Source organism: Poecilia reticulata, linkage group LG20 (assembly GCF_000633615.1).
Source record: "Poecilia reticulata strain Guanapo linkage group LG20, Guppy_female_1.0+MT, whole genome shotgun sequence".
Classification (NCBI taxonomy): Eukaryota; Metazoa; Chordata; class Actinopteri; order Cyprinodontiformes; family Poeciliidae; genus Poecilia; species Poecilia reticulata.
In genome coordinates, this window is record NC_024350.1 from 15384070 (window position 1) to 15405387 (window position 21318).

The 21318-nt window shown below is 37.5% G+C and overlaps 2 protein-coding genes across 2 annotated transcripts; one reads left to right on the forward strand and one right to left on the reverse strand.

Moving 5' to 3' along the window:
• The first annotated feature begins 424 nt into the window (after positions 1–424).
• Positions 425–8608, forward strand: LOC103456579 (vasoactive intestinal polypeptide receptor-like). Its single transcript, XM_008396226.2, has 8 exons — positions 425–1196; positions 2107–2260; positions 2392–2452; positions 2534–2606; positions 3303–3394; positions 3972–4101; positions 4383–4424; positions 5345–8608. Exons 1-8 carry the CDS (start codon positions 1095–1097, stop codon positions 5531–5533), a joined length of 843 nt encoding a protein of 280 aa, XP_008394448.1. The 5' UTR covers positions 425–1094; the 3' UTR covers positions 5534–8608.
• Positions 8609–16582: 7974 nt separating this feature from the next.
• On the reverse strand, positions 16583–21312 carry sec22c (SEC22 homolog C, vesicle trafficking protein). The gene is made up of 7 exons (XM_008396218.2): positions 21043–21312; positions 20463–20674; positions 20017–20180; positions 19715–19882; positions 19462–19583; positions 18931–18996; positions 16583–18830 (listed from the first exon to the last, which is right to left on the reverse strand). The coding sequence occupies exons 2-7, from the start codon at positions 20642–20644 to the stop codon at positions 18630–18632; spliced, it is 903 nt and encodes a 300-aa protein (XP_008394440.1). The 5' UTR covers positions 20645–20674; positions 21043–21312; the 3' UTR covers positions 16583–18629.
• Positions 21313–21318: the final 6 nt, after the last annotated feature.

Below are 21318 nucleotides of genomic sequence, written 5' to 3' on the forward strand. Positions count from 1 at the left end.
AAAATAAACACGAGGGAAACACAGATTAGAGGCCTGTCGAGAGGGATTGGGAGCTGGAAGCCGATAGTGGAAAGATTTAGTGACGGTCAGTAAGGAGTTATATGTTACCAAAGTGGCATGATATAAAATATTTCACAAAATAAACAGTGTCTTAACATTTGACAGCGATCTGAATTGTCATCATTTGAATCGAATGCCTTACGGTTACATCTCTATTTGGCCAGTTTGAACGTCTCCATCTTGGTCTAAACCAGGGATCAGCAAAGAGCCATATTTGATTTTTCTCCTACTAAATAAAATTTGTTGCTACATCTACCTGACCTTTGAAAAAAAAAAGGAAAATCAGGTCTGATATGGTTTGTTTGTTTTATGGTTAAATCTACCACAGCTTTATTTTCATTTTTAGGTCACAGAACAAAAGAAAGCATCTTGAAAGGAATTTTTTAAATAGATGAAAAATGATTGGAAAAAAAGCACAAAGTGTGCAGTGTAGTGACAAAATAAGTATCTGAACTAGAAATATAATCTTTGAATCAAAAGTGCCATTCGATTTCAAGAAGTCAATGCAGATATTTCAAGATAACCTGCAATTGCAAATAAATGAACGGAAATAGGTTCTACTTGTAAGAAATGAATGTTTATAATTGGGAGCAACTAAATCTAGAAAAACATTGTTAAATGTTCTGAATAATTGGAAAATATTCAATCAGTTCTCATCTCTTTCACTAACTGTTTAATCGCTCTAGTAATGATAATGTAATCAGGAGCTGAAGCACTATTACACACTGAATAATGGAGAGTTTTAAAAAAAAGTTTAGTCGATTTGAAATGCACCTCTTTAGTCTGTTTTATTGAAGAACCATATAAAGCGTTCAGGGTGTGTGACGTGGATCCAATCACTTAGTGTGTAAATGAAGTGGGAGCTTTAAGTTTGATTTATTTCAGTCAGTGATTCTGCTATTAACGCCACGGGGCTGGGGATAATTAGACTGCGTTAATTAAAAATTCTGCATGTCTCGTTTCCTCGATCTGTATTCTTGTCTCTCTTTTCTGTTTATCCCAGAAAACTCCACTGCACAAGGAACTACATCCACATGCATTTATTTGTCTCATTTATCCTGAAGGCCATTGCCGTGTTCGTCAAGGATGTGGTTCTCTACGAGTTTGGAGAGGTCGACAACTGCTCCCTAGGCTCCGTGAGTTTATGTGCCTATCATTTAATTACCTTTACATTTATTTATTTAACTCAGATTTTTAAATTGATCATTTAAACCAATGCAAACCAGTATGAAGTTCAAACATTGTTTTCTGTAAGAGGTAGTGTTTTTATATTGTTTACATGCATGATTGAGTCTCTTCTGGTGTACCACACAGTTGTGTACTTGGTCCTACACTTTTTATATGGCAAAGTCGAAAGTTTTAAATATATGATTAATGGATGTATTAAAACTCCAGAATAATTGAATGTGAATTAAGATAGTCAGGTTCATCTTCAAGTACGTTAAAAGTATACGTGAAAAGTTTCAATTCCAGTGTTTTATTGAAAGTATTTAGGTTGACGGGCTGTAGCTGCTGTCAGAGAGAGAGAGAGAGAGAGGTTCAAAAGGTATAATAGAGAGAATATGAGTTTAAGTGCTTGCATTAGTTCCATTATGTTCACCAGCTTAAGCTGATGTCACTCTGCATATGTGTAGGCGGTCTGCATGTTTGCGTATTTACCCATTCCTGTATGGTTCAATGTTTTCTGTAAATATCCATTAAATAATTCTATAATGTACATGTTCCAGCAAATTGAACATAATTTTTGTCAGATTGCGTCTTAGATCAGTTTGATCATCAGTTTAAAACTTATCCTGCATGTCCAAAACGACTAGATAAAAACAAGACAAGACATAAGTGAATTTCTACTTCAGTGCTTATCTTAAACGAATTTCCTTTATTTTTTTTGGAGTCAAAATATTTCCCAGTTTTTGCAAAGGTGTGGTTGGTGATAATTTCTGTAAAGTAGGGGTTACATCAGATTAAACACACAAAGCATCTTTAGAATATATATTATTATGACTAATTAATTAATCGGAGGATTTTTGGGTTTGTGTGTGCTTCCAGGTTGGCTGCAAAGCCGTCATTGTATTTTTTCAGTACTGTGTGATGGCCAGTTTCTTCTGGCTGCTTGTGGAGGGCCTCTACCTTCACGCATTGCTGGCTGTCTCTTTCTTCTCCGAGAGGAAATACTTCTGGGCTTACATTATGATTGGCTGGGGTGAGAGTGCAGTTTTTTTTATAATGCTGCTATGGAGTGCTTGCAGAAAAAGGCAGGAGAACTTTTATGAGAATCCAATCCTATTTTTGATTCGGGTTTTATCTAACTGTATTTCTCTGCTGCTTCACCAGGAGGTCCGGCGATTATCATCACAGCCTGGAGCATCGGTAAAGCGTACTTCAATGATGTAGGGTGAGAGAAACAACCGGAAACTGTTAAATCTTGTCTTGCTTTGGTTTTCCATATTTTTAGTACCGTTTCACGTCTCCCTAGGTGTTGGGACATTATCGAGACCACTGATGTGTTCTGGTGGATTATTAAAACACCCATTTTAGCATCAATCCTGGTGAGTTTTACAATCTGTCAATCATTTATGTCAAGTCGGTTCAAACCTTCTCACTTGTTGGTTCTGCTTTGAAAGGTGGATGGTCATAACACATTTTTTTTTTTACCTCAGCTGAGAGGAGAGAATAGCTCTCCAGACATTGAGATATGGTTAGTGAAGTTCTGCCTGACGAAAAGTCAGTCATGTTTTGACTGAAGGATGCAAATGTGCAAACAGAGTAAAATGCAACTGGGGAAGCTGAACTTTGTTTTAGATTAATAAGTTTCAACATAATTGTTACATTTATTACATTAAATACGGAAAAAGTTAGAAAATTATTTATCACGATCTCATGTTTTAAGTAACAGAGAGAGTGAGCAAGTTTTACAATTACTGTTATTACTGGTTTAATAAGCGGCTAATGGTAAATGTTTTTCCCTAATTTTAAGAAAATATACATTTTGAAATGATGGCGATAGGTTTTCATCATTCACAGATGCCGTCTGGTGCTGCTGTTGTTTTCTTTCAGATGGAGGCTCAGCTGTCTGCTCACATTTTGTCTCTCTCACTAAGTGTTGCCTGAAAATGCATGTAATGCCAGTTCAGAGTTCAACTCAAATTAACTGTTTAGAAGCCCTCTTTTTTTTTTACCACAGGTCACCAGAATTAAATTACATTTTGAATATTAAAACCTCTCTTCTGAAAAACTCTCCACAGGTGAATTTTCTTCTTTTCATCTGCATCATTCGAATACTTCGCCAGAAGATAAACTGCCCAGATATTGGAAGAAATGAGTCCAACCAGTATTTGTGAGTATATGATGCATTTTTTTTTTGACCCTGTGCTTTTTAATAGCTAATATAAAGTGACTGTGTTACAATTCTCAGAAAATAAATCATCTTTTCATGATTCTTTATTTATTAAAGGTTAAAATATGGATGCCTTTAAATACTTATTTTTTTAAAGCTTGTTGTAAAATACACAGATTTGTCCCCCCATCTGTGGCTGCATATTTTCAGCGCTCACTGAAAGCCGATAATTCGTTTGGGTTTCAGTAAAAAATAAAGAAATAAATAAAAACTCCTTGAAATTCCATAAAATTGCCCTTTTTAAGTGCTGCCAAGCAAACTGTAGGCTTCCACTGATAGCTGCACATACGCAGCGCTCACAGTGTTCAAGTGAATTTTCTGTGATGGAGAGCATCTCGTATACCAGCGATAATGCATGAGCTATTTCCCACTGACAATTTTAATGGTGTTTTTCCCTCCATCTCTGGTCTACTGAGATGAAATATTGTTATTGCTGTATATATAAAGACAGATTAATCATTGGTTTCGATGGAAAAAGTCGGTGGGGGGATTTCAATCTTTTGCTCTGTCATTTCAGGCGACTTGCAAAATCAACACTGCTTCTGATTCCTTTGTTTGGAATCAATTTTATAGTGTTTGCATTCATCCCAGAGCAAGTGAAGACTGAATTACGTCTCATTTTTGACCTGATTCTGGGATCGTTTCAGGTACGAAATGCCTTTAAGGTTGAATTTATAGGGAAAAAAATGTTACATGCAAATTATATTTTTGCCAGTTAGTTTTATAAATTATTTTTTTTCCTCATTGTAAAGATCTAAACAAACCATTTCAAATGCTATAACTGTTAGACAACTTATATAAACATGCATGAGAACCATATATCAAGCTCTTTGAAGAACCAAAATTAGGTCCTTGAAACTGGGCAACCAAATTCAAGGTTCCAGTACCATTGCTGTTATGACTCTTACACCTGTTTTTCTTTCCTTAGGGCTTTGTGGTCGCAGTCCTTTACTGCTTCCTCAACGCTGAGGTAGGTCCATGAAACATTTACATAAACTCTCATTTTAAAGCCCACAATTCCCAGGCGGACAGGACCTTCAGTTGCTTCTCTATTTACATTCACACACAGTCCTGTAAGGTGGATGGAGATTTCAGACTGCTCATTCCAGGCATTTTCCCCTCACCGAGTCTTCCTCCGCCACCGGGAGAAAGAAGGAGAAAAGAAAAAAAGAAAAAAAAAACGGGCAATCTCGGTAGTGACGTGTGCAGAGGCTCTCAGTGGAGAGATTAATTATGTCCTAAGTGCTGAGCCAGATTAAATCACTTGATTCTACACTGAATGATAATAACTGGAGGACATTTTCACAAGTCCTTTATAAAGTTTCACTCCTTAAGGTGGTTTGTCGTTGTTATGTGTTGTTTTTGAGCAAAAAAAGCTGTTAAAAACTGAGTACAAGTAGCGTAACATTAGGTGCATCCACTATGAAGCTTAAAAGAAATGCAGTTTAGTTCAGCAATGAATCAAAAATGGTAAAAAAACGACAACAAAAATATTGTCCAAATTGTAAACAAGCAGTATAACTGTTTCCTTGGTAAAGCTAGAATAATGGAAATAACTAAATGTCTTTGTTTTGCTTTTCAACTGGTGGTGGTGGTGCATAAAACCTTTTATTTTCAATTATCTGAAAAAAAAAATCCAAGTCCTCTTGTAATATTATAAAACAAAGTATAATAGTATAAGAAAGATTTGTATTTAATGCAATCCATGTTTATTTAGATATCAATAAAAAACCTTTGCTGTATTTAATATTCTATAGTTCTTTGAAAAAATTTGACATTTTTCTCTCTTTTTTTTTAAATGATTTTGTTTCTTTGTGCTCCCACCTTTAAGTACAAAGTTGAGATCTGTAGCTGTGAAAATTTGACTATGGTTTCTTGTCCCGGCTGCAGGTCCAAGGGGAGATTAAGAGGAAGTGGCGGAGGTGGCACTTGCAGAGATACATGGGCTCAGACACCAAATACCAGCACCCGTCCAACAGCAGCAACAACTTCAGCACCCAGATCACCATGTTGACGCGTTGCAGTCCCAAAACGCGGCGCGGTTCGTCCTCCTGTCACGACGACTTGTCCTCCATATGAGTCACAAAACCGGAGCTGCAGACAAGCCAGCCGTATTCTTTCATGACAAGAACCTGTCATGGAAACTCGCGCACAAAAACTACACACTCACTTATCAGCACTTGTAATAAATTGTGCAAATCTTTTGCTGATCATGTTTTGTTAAAAAAAAAAAGTTTCTCATTTGAGCAATTTTGAATGTGTTTTTACTTATTATTTTACATATTATTTTACTTTTAGGAAAACGCTGATAGGTAAATGTTTGAGTTGAACATTTTTGATCATTTAACTCTTGTTATTTTATGTGCTGAGACACAAGACATAGTTACAAAACATATAATAATGTGATTAAAAGTATCTCTAGATAAATTTTAGGTGTTATTTTAAACTGATTTAAAAAATACTTATTGGCATTTAGGAACTCCTTGGAACGTTGATAAGCCATCAATGACGATCTGACGTTCCTGTATTTTTGCTGGAAACATTTTAATGGGTGGATTCTTGCAAATGCCAAAAGTTTAAGCAGGAAGACCAGTGTGTGACTACAAGAGGGGTTTGGATCCCAAACGCTTTTGTTTTTATACACTATCTCTCTTACACACTGACTGATTGCCTTCTTTTTTCCCTCTATGTTGCATTCTCTCTTTGTTTTCCTGATCCCTTGATTGAGGGAATGTTTTTTTTTTTTATCATTTCAGGCACTGACAAGTGCCTGGTTTCAGTGTTATCAAGCAACACTTTTCACCCCAATCTCTTTTTTCTGCAGGCTGCACAATAACCTCGGAGAGAAAATACCTTCACACGACTCAGTGATTGAATGTTTACATTTACTCGGGAAGATAATTTAATGCTGTACAGACAAGTGAATAGTGTACATAAAGCGTGTGGCTACACTTCTTGTGTAGTGTGGATTAATTTATGGCTGTAAATGCTTCAATTAGCTACTGGCATTGCATTATAGATGATCAAAAGCCTCCAGATTTACGCTGTTGTACAGGCTTGTTAATGTAACAGTTTCCGGTTCATTGTCTGGCAGAGTAAATGCTCAGATTTATAACACGGAAGAGTAATGCTTACACAAAGATGCCTCCTTGATCACGCTCCAGTGGACTGACAAAAGCTTGAACTCCTAAACCTCCATTGTGTATAAAATTTATGGGAAGGTCCACTGACTTGTTATATTTGAAACTTGCTGTCACCGGAGTCTGAAACTGACGAGGCAGAGAACACTGTAAAGCAAAGCAAAGTGACAGGGATGACTAGTCCTGTCACATTAAGGCTTTTGTCATGCTTCTCGGCTCACGCGGGGTGGACTTCAAGTCATTCCCACGTTCATGATGCAACATGGAGCATCCAGGAGAGTTTTCCCAGAAAGAAGAAAAAAAAGAAACTGTCCTAAAGGTTTAACTGTTTTTTTATTTTTTTATCTTCCATTGTAAAAAAAAAAATATATTCTGAATATCACAGTTCAACTTGCGTTGTTGACAAAGGCAACATGACATTTTCATTGCTGGATAATTCCAAATATCTTGAAATACACAAACTAATACAAGAATCCTATCATGTAGACAGATTAGATTCAAAGACACACAGCTCAATCTGATACTAAACGTAAAACAGGAGATTCTAATCCAGTTTATAATGCCAATTGTTCAAAGTTTTTTTTTTGTCCTGGGGGTTCTGAGGCGAGGCGGTGGAGCAGGTGCACCATGTGCAGGGACTGGAGCTCCACAGCGCAGCTGTCCAAGGTTCAGTTCCCAACCTTGAGACCTTTGTCACATGCTTCCCTCTTTTATCTGTCTCTGTCCATTTCCTTTTGAGTTGTTCATTTTTGCAGCAATCCCTCTTACTGAACAAGCAGGTGGCAACAATGGGCAGATTATCTCTGGGAGATAAAGCATAAATACACCAGAGAGAAGCAAGGCAGTATTAAAATTCATAAAAGAAAGCTTCACTTAAATTGGATAAAGTCATCTTGTGTTTTGCAATGTTTTACTTCTGCATCAGGCAAGTAGTTTGACTGCAAATGTTTTTCATCTTCCATTCTCAGTACGTTTAACATAAGAAGCTATTTTCATCACTTGCATCTAAATCCTGCAAAACTTTTGTGGACATACCAATGCAAACTTATCGTTCACCAAAAAAAACCCATTTGCCTAAACCACTGTGATGTTCTTGAAACTGAAGTTATTTTATGACATTAGCACTTGGACTCTTTCTACTGGAGTCCAAGTGCTAATTTTGGAAGCACCTTCTACTTCCAAAATTAATCTGCAAAAATTGTAATGGCTTACAACTTTTAGAAGAATCTAACTTTAAAAATCCTTAGTTTGTTATCTTTTTAACAAAGTAGAACCCAGAAATAGAAACAGTTATTAACGCGACACAACAGTGTAATACTAACCTAGACTGTACTTCTCAAGCAGTGTTCACACAGCAGCAGAGACCAAAAGTCATGAATTGACAAAACGGAGTCACCTGCACCATTTGCAACCCAACGCTGTTTTTAAAAACGCCACCCTTCTCCATTCCTACTGTGCACTTTTGAAGTCCAAAGAAAACATCTGCAAGATATCGTGAAGCAGAAAACTGAAAGGGCAATGGAAAAACTGCAGTCAAAAAGTCACGGACCCGAAACCTTTAGCATGGGAATCTGTGGGAAACTCTAGTTTTGCTCTTGTAGTCACATTTACAGTGTGGGCTATCTTCAGCCTGACATAACAATACCAGAAAGATACTCAGTCCTAAAAGAACAAGCTTTTTTTTTTTTTTTACTTCACTGTGGAACTGTGTAATTCTTTAAACAATGATATGCCATTAAAATCGGCTTGTGTGTAGCCAGAAGTAGAGAACGGTTAAATAACAGGTGTTGGCCTGCTTGTCTAGTTTAGGGGTATATTTTTTCAGCATATTTTTCATTGGATTTCTGAACGCAGTCTGCTCTTCCATGATGTAATCAAGGATCAGCATCACTTGATGTAAGCAGCAAAGGACTGGAAGTGGCTCAGTTAGCACGTTGCCCTTGTGTCACATTTTACACTCTGATATAAAATCTGTCTCATTAAAACCAGTAGAAGAACCAAAAAAAAAAAAAAACACACTGAACTCTTCGTGTGTCTCAAGATACCTTCAATGTAATTGTGTGAACTTGCTTATATTTACCCTTTATTAATGATAATTACTGTAAATAGATTTGTACAAGCAGCTGTACATGTTGATCCGCTCTGTTTTTGCTACGGTGAAAAATAACGAGTAAACATTAAAAGCTGTTATTGAACCAACACATATTCTAATGTGGGCTTATTGTAAATATTCCGTATTGAATTTGGTGTGTGTGATTTTTTTGGGGCGAACTTGTAAATACGAGATTAGTGCAATGCATGTAATGCTTATCCAGTGCATATTGTTGTGAAACTTCAAATGTACTGTGTGTGTGTGTTTACACGGCTGACAGTTCTGTAAATACAAAACCGTACATGTTTTAAAATCTGTTTTTGTATCATCTTAATCAGTCTGTTGTCATTTTATCATGTAATTTTCACTGCAAACAGAAATATATTGACAGGGATGATTATTGATGAAAATGTTGGCTTTGTTCCACTTGAAATGAAGGAAATAAATTTAGAGCAAAAAGCATGGAGTTCATCCTGGTTGTGGGATTATTTTCTGATTTATTAGAGACATTTTCAAGGTCACAACCCTGAAACAACTTGTTCACACTGTGTTTAAATATTCCTATTTTAGATCCAGTACTTATTTTTTCATTCGACATTTTTTCCAGATTTAAATAACAGATATATCGGTAAAATACCCAGTCAAACACCCAGTCGATTGCACTTACTGCTGCTATCTATGTACTTAAGTGTTTCACCTGATAAGAATGTGCAATGCCACCGGAAAACAGGAGCAGCTGCGTTTGTAACAGGCAGATAAGAGGTCTGGAAGTACTCTGTGAGGTTCACAAAAGGAATTATCTCAGTAATGACTGCATTTTGTCACTTGAATTGTGCAACGGGTCGCAGTGCCTTTCGGAGACAAAATGACCAGAAAATACCTTCAAAATACGGTTCAGACTTTCAGTTAAAAAATGTAAGCATAAGCACCTTCCGTATATGAAACACTGTGCTTAAACGTTATTTTACCACACGATTAGAGGAAGAAAAGAAACATTACAGATTGCAAAGGTCAGTCAAGTCATGACAGGTTAGGGTGGATATGCGAAGCCTGCTTAAATACCCATGAATACTTTGTGTAGTAAGAGGAATCCTTTAGATTCTTTAATGTGTAGTTCTCTGATATTACTTTCATCAGTTTAGCAAAACAGATAGAAGTTGTCTTCACAGGCTCCAGCTAAAGAGATCAAATGGGAGAAATGTGATTTTCCTGTCAAGGAAGCCAGTTTGTATCCTTCATAGCTGCTTCACCCTTTTCGTGGTGAAGAAACTAGACAACTGCCTCTTTGATCATAAAAGAGCCCTTAAGCAGAATCGCATAATTTCACTTCCACAAGTCTTGAGAAGCAAGTCCAGAGTTCCTCATTTACTCATTCAGCCATGGCTTCCACTAGAGATGCCAATGACAATATATGCTAAAAAAAAAAAAAAAAAACCTTAACAAGCAGTGGAATGTCTGCGTTCTGTTTTCATATTGGTTTTTTTGGGCCTTAGGGTTAAGGGGTTAATACTTTCACTTGTAAAGGATCTGGGATCCAGTGGTAGAGTGGTGGTGTGCTGTCAGTGAGACAGTGCAGGAATTCTATACATCCATCCATTTTCTTACAGCCTTGTCATGTTGGGGTCGGGAGGGGTGCTGGTGCCTATCTCGAGCGAGACATTTCAGACGAGAGGCAGAGTCACCCTGGACAGGTCGCCAGTCTGTCGCAGGGCAACACAGAGACAAACAGGACTAACAACCATGCACACACACACTCACACCTGAGGAGAATTTAGATTAACCTGACACACTTGTTTTTGGGCTGTGGGAGGAAGCCGGAGTACCTGGAGAGAACTCACGCATGTACAGGGAGAACATGGACTCCATGGCTGGGAATCAAACCCAGGACCTTCTTGCTGCAAGGCAACAGCTCTACCAACTGCTCCACTGTGCAGCTTCATGCAGGGATTTGATTCTCTAAATATCTGATCCTGTAGATGAACAATAGCCAGTGTTGCAGCTCCTTTGACAGACAAATGAACCCAAGATGACATCATTCAAGAGTCTTTCGTGCTCTAGAACTCTTCATGGTTCATTTGCAGGTCTGGTTTATTCATGACCTCCATAACAAGTGATAAAAGTGACCTTGGTCTAATATGTCTAGGTTAGAGCTGCTGTGTTGCTATCTGTGAAATCTTGCTCTTCTTTCCTTTACCTACACTTCACTAAGATTGTTAAATAAGTTAAATCAACACACTTTAATAGTTCAAAACTACTCCTAAGGGTTTGTCTGTCAGTTGTTCCTCTAAGCATTAAGGATTTTTGCTGTGGTTCATCATAGACTTCCTGCAACCTGTGATACCAAAAGAAAAGACAAACCCAGCTGTAATAAATTATGTTAATCCAGATTCCTTGGTTTGTTTGCCTTTAGGTCCAACATTTCTTTGGTGCAATAAAATGCAAATGAGGATGTGTACAACATGATTTAGTATTCATGGAAATTGTCGCAAATACAAACAAATGCACAGATGGGCAGACTTATATCAAACTGTTTGTTATGATTACAAACATTAACCCTGAGGCTAAATAAACAAACAAGAAAAAAATCCATAATACTAAAATAAAATAAAATACAAAGAAAATATGCAGTGAGCATTCCCCAGAGTAGAAAGGTGAGTTTTTTTAATTTAAACTCAGATTTTATGCAGAACCTGTCAGAAACATGTGAGACAAAATCTGGATGAAACTATTCTAGGGTTGTTTCTTTTTTTTTTTTTTTTTTGCAACTCTTAAATTTTGAGACAGTTGTCTTGCCCTTGAGTGATTTTTAAAATTTATGAAACCGGTGAAATAATCATGGGGGATTGAAGGGGAAGCTTGGAGAGTTAAGTGATTGGGTAAGTTATAGTCAAACAACTAAGAGAGAGTTTTTATCAACAACACAGCTGTTCTGAGATCAACTCAGGTTATTTCCATCCTGCTTAAAAAGGACGTTTTCTCTTGCTAAGCTTTAATTGCTTGCTTATTATGTCTATGTCTTCTTGTAATTACCTTCAAAGCAAAACACAGAGAATGCATATCCTTGATGATCTCTGCCTGCTGTTACTATTGATTAATCATATTCCTTTTGTTCGCACCATGGAGAAAAAACAGGCATTAATCATTGGACAGAGCGTCACGCGTGTGAAGTTTTTCAGCATAACTCCCAGATCCCAAAGATATTCTGCTGTTGTCCTCTCCTTTCATCCAGATTTTTCAGGCATTTCTCCTTGGTTACTGGAGAGTGATTTATCAAACATCCCCAATGCTCATTACACAACACAGGGGAAGTGATTTTAAAAGCTGTAGAATTTGATTTATGGATTAGCGGCGTGTAAGCAAACTTGTGAAATTGCTGCTTGCACTTACACAATACCAGGATGTTAGATCTCTCTTGATTTCACTGCATCATTCATCTGCAGAACGTATGACTCATGGAGGATTTAGAATCTTGGCTCAGTGTTGTGGTTGCTTTCCAATCTAGTCTGAGCTGATTTAATATTCTTCATTAGACTGAAAAACTCTGAAGACGTTATATTTTTCAGCCAGACCACTGATTAGTTGACAAGATAATTCTAGAATTGAATTTATTTGAATCACATATCAAACTTTTTCTTATTTTTTTGTAGTTTGGACATGTGTTCTGCCTTCCAGAATTATGGTATAAAGACCACTGATACTCTTTCACATTTTGTAAAGTTACAACCATAAATCGTTTCAGCAGTTTCTTGTTTTATGATTCTTACTTGAGCCACGGCGTTTCTTTCTTCACAAGTCAGAGAAGAAACGCCGTGGCTCAACAGCTTACTTCTTACAACCCGTTTATCCAAAAAGCCCTCGCCTTATGAACTGTTGAGCATCCTAATACCAAACTCAGGACCCACACAGCTGGAACGCATTGAGTTTAAAAGTTTCTGAGCTTTAGCAGAACACAGTAGGAATCTGAAATGGGCTGAATAAAAATTTTAATAAATCCTTTAGACAACACTCAGAGGCTGCAAACAAACCCTCCAAACACCAGAAATTTCTGGGCATCTTTTTATTTTTATCAGTCCAGCAAATCTTGGTTTTTGTTTAGCCATAAAAACAGTCACACTTGGCAGGTCCAAAGTCCCCAACTTTCGACCATATTTAGATATCAAAATATTTCTTTTTATCTTAAATTTTCAATCACATTTTATGTTTATTTTAAGTCCAATTCTCACAGCTATATGACAACACCAATCAACAAGAAATCTAGCACAGTTTTGAGAAGGTCTCCAGAGGCACATTGAGAATAATGTGGACTATGTTACCCAGAACATCTTAAGATTGCACAAAGCTTCAATGATAAGGTTGTTGTGGTTTATAGTTGCAGTGTAAATGTACAGTAACCATGACACGTGGCTCTCGTCATCTTTGAGAATTTGCAGGATGAATGACTGCAAAGCGAATAGGATCATGCTATTCTCTACTCACATGGCTACAACGTCCTACTGTCCCACTCTACAAGCCAACAAATACCGCACTGTGATCCACCAGCCCTCATTTGCCTTTTGGGACAAAAGACTGCTAATTTTAGGATTAAATCTTCAGATGAATTGACAGAGGTCAATCCTGCAATCTCTTCAGTATAAAATGAACTGAGAGAAGCCCATGTAACTTAATGTACCATAAGGTTTTTGGTACTTTGGTTGCAAATCACTGGTTGCAATCAAAATGATCTCACCAAGCTACAAAGCCATGATCAGACACGTTGCATAAAGGAGGCCAGGCTCTCCCCTGGAAGAAGGTTTCAAGTTAGGAGGAAGCACACACAGCTCCAAATTGAGCAAACAGCCTGGATACAGGGAAACTAAGTGAAGTTGTGGGAAAGAGAAACATTTGCACTGTATTTAACAATGGGAAGCGAGCAGATGCAGGAGGAACAACATGAGCAGCAGCTCAGGGTTTCAAATAAAAATAAATAAATCAAATGTGGAAGTTGTATTAGCGTTCATAGTAAAACAATTTCAAGCTGCAGAGACTCACTGGAAAACAAAAGGATTTTGGATCTTTTACACACAATTCCCTCTGACAGGTAAACAGTGACATTTGTACATAGACTGCATGTATCAACTATGACAATCCATCATCTATGACAATCCATCATCTATGACAATCCTAACTCTATTTCCCTCAAATTGGTTTAGTCTCTCTGCACTCCCCTACTTTATTACTGAATCTAACTTCAGTTGTTTCCTGCAGAACATATGGGAAATAAAAAGGTCAAAGTCATAATATTACGTTGCACACATAACTTTGTTGGGGGCTCATTCAGCAGAATGTCTTAAGGCGTGCTATTCATCACTTTTGATAGTCTGTGCATTTGCTTATCTGCAGCATAATAGGAGTCTTGCCATATCCATCATTGTCTGATCGTTGTCAGTCTCTGCCAGTAGGGGAATATTCGATATGAGGTGCCATCCTGAATAAAAACATAAATAGTTTTGGGATTCCAGCCTCATCCAATTTGTTTTCCCATGAGGCTGATGTATTTGCCACAATGCCAACCACACCCTTGAGCAGCAACATACTTAAAAGTTCATACTTTTCCAGATTCAAGTTAGTCCTTTGTTGTTGTTTTTTTACCACCACTTTCAAAATGTAAATCTGTATTTATTAATTCATGACATTTTGTAAGGCATGGATGGACAACTGGAAATGGAAATATTTTCTATCATCTTTGTTCTTTTTCAGAATTACCCAGATATGAAATTACAGGAAGTTCTCTGATGCAACAGTCTGATTCATTCATAGTATTTCTGTGTAAAAATGTGAGCGTCACAGGATGAATTTAGTTGTTCAGAAAAATAAAATAACATTTCTCATTTCCTGACGTTAGATGCTTCCTCAAAGAGATAGCAAGACTCAAGGACCCGGGTATGACAGGGGAGTGATTCATTGGAAACTTAATAGAAAACCCTGAAGCGGGGGCCATCAAATGGGCAAAAGACCTGTAACAAAGATTAAAAAGATAGGAGTGGGTGCCAAAATGACTCACTCTGATTAAATCCTTCAAGCCTCAGACTCATTTGACACAGTCCCACTCCAAGACAACAACTTTAGCGTCAACATCACGCCTGACCTTCCAAACAAAATTATTTTAGGGGGTTTTGCTTCCTATCAGGATGAATGGAGAGCAATTTTTCTGAAATAAAAAGGTCAAAAAGTCATTTTTACTTAATATCCTTGCAAGCTTATAATTTGAAAACATACCTTAAAGCAATCATATTTGGTTTGGTTCAAGATTTCAAAAATAAAAGCACTCAAATGTAAGGCTGGAAATGTTACTGCATTAAAAGTTGAATTTATATTCATGTTTTGAAACATCTTTACTACGGGTGCTGTGCAGTCTGCACTGTTACGGCTTTACGTCCTGTCAGGAGTCTGAGCAATGATGTTCTTACTCTGCAACTCTTTAAACCCGGCACATAAAAAAAAACAAAAAACACTTGAACGCGTGAGTGACATGAATGTAGAGTCAACACTTGTTCATATTCATCAGTGGGTGACATTAAACAGCACCAACGACAGCAAACTAGTGCGTCTGTCAAGAAGTCAGACCATTTTGACACATGGAAGTTATGGAAGTCTTCCTTTCTGCTGAATTATTCAGATGATCATAAGACAAACATTTATTTTAAAAGGGAAAATAAATGCCGCTGTTCTGTGAAGTTGCTGGGGGAGAAGGGACAGCAGGAAAAATGTGAGCCATAAACATTTCACCAGGACCACCCATGCTGTTAAATACATTTGTGACTTGCTTTAAAATTGATGCTGTCAGCCCTGTTAGAGAACTTCCATTTGTTTCTAAGCTTTGAACTAAATGAAATAAAAAAAAAGCGATTTTGTTTGGAGGTAAAGACTAAATGCTCTACAAAAAAGGACACAAATATTTCAGCTATTGCAAAGTAATGAAACAAAACAGATGACATTAACTGTCACTCATATATGGAAGCGTTGTACTTAATTATGACTTCATCTCTTCATCAAATTTCTGTGCTGGCAGACCACACTAGGATGTTGGTAATTGGTATTTATGCTGTTTGACCTATTACTCCACTGTTTTACCGTTAGAACAGTATTTGGGTTTACAAGGTTGTAGACTATTTACAGTAACAAATTCATAGCAAAACAATCTGTGCAGTGAGTAAAATCTGTTTATCATTAGTTACATTCTTATGGGAATAAATACCTGAGAGTATCACGAGGAAAAAGCCCATATTGGGAGTCCACAACACCACTGCAGGGCAATATTCAGATGCACAATGTTGTTATTATTCTCTCCAGTTTCTTTTCACGTTTGCTATGCTAATCTTTGGGCTTCGTCCTAACTTAAAGTCAAATAATCATGCCTAGCTTAGAAGGGAATTATCTGTTCCAGTCAGACTGTGCTGTGAGCAAAATCTGTAAAATCGCTGCCAACTCTGCAGCAACCTGTTGGGTTGACGGACAAACTTCAGCATTGTAAACAGCGCCATCTGGTGCTAAGATAGAGAAACTACAGCGGTGCGTTTCAATGGCAGACGCAGGTATGATTTTGCCTCGAGTTTATGTGAAATTCTTGCTGGCGTTTACACCTCTAACTAAAATATAAACAAATATGTAAATGTTGACATTATAAACATGATATAAAAATTAAGTACTAAAAAATGCAAAGTTTCAACTTAACTTATTTATATTTATATTTGATTACTTGAGGATCAGCAATGGGGAAATCAGTTTAATTGCTGACAGAAAACATAATTGTAACTCCGTCTAGAATCATTATGGAAAAACAAAAATCTAGTCAATAGAACCCATATCCTGTAGCAAAACAGAAATTATAGAGGAATAAGGATAATTTTGACTATTAGATCATTTCAAATATTTGTAATTTTATTTTAAAAAATCCCCAACTTTTTACATTTATCAATGGCTTAATAATTAACAGGGAAAAGACAGATTCCATACATCTCTATTGAAGCCATGACGTTAATAGCTACCAACATTAACTTTCACTGCTTGGTACGACTCAAACTTGCAACTAAAGTTGTTGTAAAAACAAAACAATCATTACAAGAGTTATTACATGACACTTCAACTTTTCATCTTCCTTTCATAAATTTGCACTCGAACATAAATGTGAGAACTTCAACCTAAAGGACGATGTGTTGAGCCCCAGAAACATACAGAAAAATGTAAATAAATATAAATTCACTCCAAATTTTAAACATTCCGTAATAAAACCTTGACAAACAATCTTTACATAATAGTGCAGCTTTTTAAAACTAACTATATTTAAGAAATCAGTGCTTTCATATCATTATCTGTTGAAAAAGACAGAACTAAAATGTCAAATGCCCTGGTCAGAATTTTTTAAGTTGATTTTGTAAACCTACGAGCTGCCCACATCAATTTTAGTTGATTAAAATTTCTGTTTAAGAACCAAAATACAAGAATATTCAAGAAGGAAAGGATTCAAAATATGATTTTGCATCCTTCTTACTTACTTAAATTAGGCACAAAGGCTACGTCACACCAAGTAAAAACGGACTTACGGAAAAAAAACCTCATTGATTTTGGAGTGATTATTACCGTTAGCATAAATCAGACAGCTGTCTTTGCGTTTAATCCGTGGGGAATGTAGGTCCTTACCTTAACTACAAGATATCCATAAGAATACAAACAATTTAAAATTAAACATATTACATGATAAGACAGAGATGCTAACAAAAGCAGCTTTGCTTTACTCTATTGTATGCTTGAAGTCCTCTCTTGCAGCCTGAATTAAACAATTTCTTAAGAGGTCGTAGAAATGCTTCACTCTAAATAGCCTCTGACTTTATTTTTAGACACCTTGTTGATATGTAAAATAGCTAATTTGAGTTTCCTTCACACCGGAACGGCTTCCATGCAGAAAAGTGTTGTTACTGTGACTCAGTAGGACTCAGTACATCGTTTCTTACTGACCAGTCAGTTAGTGCAGATCAAGCCAAAAGTGAAAGATTTCAATCACTGGCTGATTTCTCAGTTCATCTCTACTTAAGATACATCTCTAGCTGATTTAATACAATAAATACTTAGAGGTGTAAGAAAATGTGTGCAGGTAGCAGTGGTTATTGAAAGCATAAATAGCTTTAACGTCAATCAGAGCCTACAGTGTTGTAGCAGCTAAGCACATGCCTGAGAAAATGTAAAATAAGGTAACTGAACCCAACCATTTTGCCACATTTTAAAACAGGAACCGGACCATGTTTCTGTAAAAAAACTTTGATTTAGGCTTTTGTTTTGGATGAATGCGTATTGAATCATAGAGAGCCAACAAGCAGCACTAAGAGCTATCCTTCCGTTCACCTAATGCTAATCCAAACTATAAAATAAGAAATTATGTTCCTACAAAAGCAACATGTTTTCACTCATTAAAGCATGTCCTTCCTATCTTAAAAGTACAATAATTACAAACCGTCAGAGAACTTTTTAAAGCAATTATGCAACATTAACGAAAAGGCCTGGAAAAGCTGAAAAAAAAAAAAAGGGAGCAGAACACAAGTAAAAATGAGTCATATGATTAAAAAGTAGCCACCACTGTTGAGGCAGGTTAATGGTCTCCATGTAGAAAATAGTGAGAAACCATGTATGAAAAAAACATCTCTGGCTTTCTTGACAATGTTTTTTTTGTTCTTATTTTGATTTGAAAGCTTCCAGACCGACTGCTAGTCTTTGTTTCCTTGCCTTAAAAAACAAAGCTAAGACATCGGCTATGTACAAGAGAACGCTAGCTTGAACTTCCGCAACGCAACTTCATTCATCATCGTCTTCAAGTTTTTATTAAAACAAGTCCACCCACGGTGAAGCGGGCGGTTTACATATTCCTCCGTCTGAATACTGGGTCGGCGCGGCACGTTGAACAGTTCCGAGCTCCTCACACTCCACAGTCGTCGGTTCTGTGATGGATTCTGCGAGTGAGGGTGAGCGAGGTGGAGAGGGAGGCGACGGAAATGTGGAAGAGGAGCTGCCATACGTTCCTCAAGCCAAGCAGGTACAAGTTGCATAGGACAATCACGCCTAAAAGAAAGAAGGACTTCAGCTTCTTCAGGGACGAGTGGAACAGGTAGAGGTGACACTGCGGACACGGTAACAAGAAAACGTGTTAGCCGTAGCTTAGCAAGAGGTTGTTACTGTTTGCAACGAGCAGCTGTGTCAACCTGCCAACCGTTATTTACCTGAAGAGCACAGCAGACGAACGCAAAGAGAAATGCCGCAACGTTCCAAATGCCTTCGTAGTCATCCTTTTGGAAAGGCACATTAAAAACAGTTGGGTTAGCTTCAACCTTTGCTGACAATCTGCTCCTACATATTTTTGATTAAATGAACCATCTAAAAATAAAGAAAATGACAAAACAGCTAAAATGCAATTATTTTTGAAACCGCTTGCTCTGTACAGTTCTGGTCAGAACTGTAATGCAGAAACAAATTGGCAGAATACATTTGGGGCTTTTAGTAATTTACCTCAAACATTGCTTGTTCAGGGTGGACTGATATCATACAAAAAGAAGAATTAGGTGCAGAAGGGGCGCATATATAGAGCTGTGTGCATCTGTATTAAACTGCAGTTTTGAATCCGTCAGCTGTATTATGACTATCAAATAACAAAAATGAAAAAGCATTCCACTACAAATAGTCAAGGGTAGACTGAACAAAAAAAAAAATCTTCAGCTGGTAAACCTTTGATCAGACCCTTAAACTTGTCACACCTGGAATGTGTTCTCTGCGAGGTGCACCCCACGGATCACGTTCAAAGACGCACACATGATATTTAGGACAAGGGAAAGGATGCCTGGGGCGCTCACTGGTTCAAGCCTCTGATTTACACCAGCTGGAACGAAAGAAAACAACAACATACCTTTATCACATTAAGATAGCGTGATATAAACCCTCCTAATATCTGTATTACTTTAGCATGAAGTATGAGAGACTGATTGTGAATTGCCTTAGTGGATGCAACACCTTGTTCTATGTGCCCGTTTGCTGTCCCGTTGGTCAGCTCCACTTCATCCGGGTTGATCAGTTGAGGTGGACGGATCCTCAGGTCCTCTTGGACCTCTGCCAGAGTCACCTCCAGAGCAGGACCTCCACTCTGGTTGTACTGCTGCTTCAGTTTTTGAATAGTGCCATCTACTCGGTAGAAGCAATATTTATACTTGGATGGATAGATTCAACTTATTTTTAACAAACTGTTCATTGAACAAAAGCATAAAACCATTTGGTAGAAAATGTTTAGCAAAATTATTATTTTTTTCTTCCCTCACCAAATTCCAAAAATGGATATGGCCTGGCTGCCAGGGAAATGACGGTGCTGTTGAAGCATGCGGTGAACTCCCAACGCAGGTCTTCTAGGAAGCAGAAGGCTTTAGCAACGGGGAGGCTGCTGTGGCACACGCTCATGTAGGACACACCCTCGGAGGAGACGAAGCTGAACAGGTGAGAGGAGACAAGGTGTTTGGTAAACAAGTAGCTCGGCACAGCGAGGCGTGGATGACCTGGTGTCGGCACCAGAGGGTCCAGGCATGGGCTGATTCCAGGCACATATAGCAGGAATCAAAGAAAAATAAAGAACTAGGACATTATCGTAATTATAAATGAACACGCAACTTTCCAGGCTTTTTTTCTTTTTTTGTTGTTATCTTGGGCTATGCCTAATATGTTCACTTTCTTAAATAAAAAAAAATAATTGTTCAGGTTTCAGAATCCTTACTATATATTGAGCTTCTGGCCTTTAACGGTGCCCCTCTCAGGGAGACGGGGCAGAGACTTGCTGATGGTCCTGAGCTGCTGCTTCCTCTCCTGGAGCTCTTTATTGTGCTCAAAGTCGGTGGAAGCTGACAGAGGGAGTCCATCCCTGACCCGCACCACGAACGCAAACAGGATCAGAGACATGATAGCCTGAGTCTGTGGAGGATATGCAGCCTGCATGGGGCAGACGGAAAAAAGAGATGAAGAGAATTACCATTTAAAACACTTGGCTTAATTTGGCACAACAGTCATTCTAACGCAGATCACACATGGTATTACAATCATATGTCTAATCATAGTTTTAGAAATGTCATTGGAAACTATGAGATTATTATGTAATGAACCTAGTGCAATAAAGATTTGATTAGCCTGCAATTAACATACAAACGTCCAATTAAATGTTTGTATTAACGTAATAATATTCAGAGATTATTAATATGTCCTTACATATACTGCGTTAGAAGAAAAAAATAATTATTAATTTAGAAATTAACCTTAATTTATCATGTACATTTAGATTACACATTTAAGTTACACCTTACCTCATTGTTATGGAGTTCATGCTGCACCTTGTTACAATGCTACTGTAAGTTAGCTCACAACAGCATCATACAAGCCAATCACACTGCTCACTGAAAAGCCAACCTCCGATAAACAACCTACGAGGGTAATTAGAAAGTCATATAAACAAGCTTGAAGATCCTATAAACAAATGCGAGTAGGACGGCTGATTTAAATTGTCCAGGGAGCTAACTTGATTTCTGTTTCTGGATAACAACCACCACAACAAATCTTCTACGGTACAGCAGGAGGGACAA

Bases quoted from the DNA above. Each gene is read 5' to 3' on its own strand.
- LOC103456579 (XM_008396226.2), top strand. From the start codon at position 1,095: ATGCATTTATTTGTCTCATTTATCCTGAAGGCCATTGCCGTGTTCGTC. The intron at 2,607-3,302 runs GTGAGTTTTACA...AACTCTCCACAG, and splicing joins CCATTTTAGCATCAATCCTG to GTGAATTTTCTTCTTTTCAT. The intron at 3,395-3,971 runs GTGAGTATATGA...CTGTCATTTCAG, and splicing joins AATGAGTCCAACCAGTATTT to GCGACTTGCAAAATCAACAC.
- sec22c (XM_008396218.2), bottom strand. From the start codon at position 20,644: ATGTCTCTGATCCTGTTTGCGTTCGTGGTGCGGGTCAGGGATGGACTC. The intron at 20,181-20,462 runs GTAAGGATTCTG...TCACCTGTTCAG, and splicing joins GGCCAGAAGCTCAATATATA to CTTCGTCTCCTCCGAGGGTG. The intron at 18,997-19,461 runs GTGTGACAAGTT...CCTTTCCAAAAG, and splicing joins TCGCAGAGAACACATTCCAG to GATGACTACGAAGGCATTTG.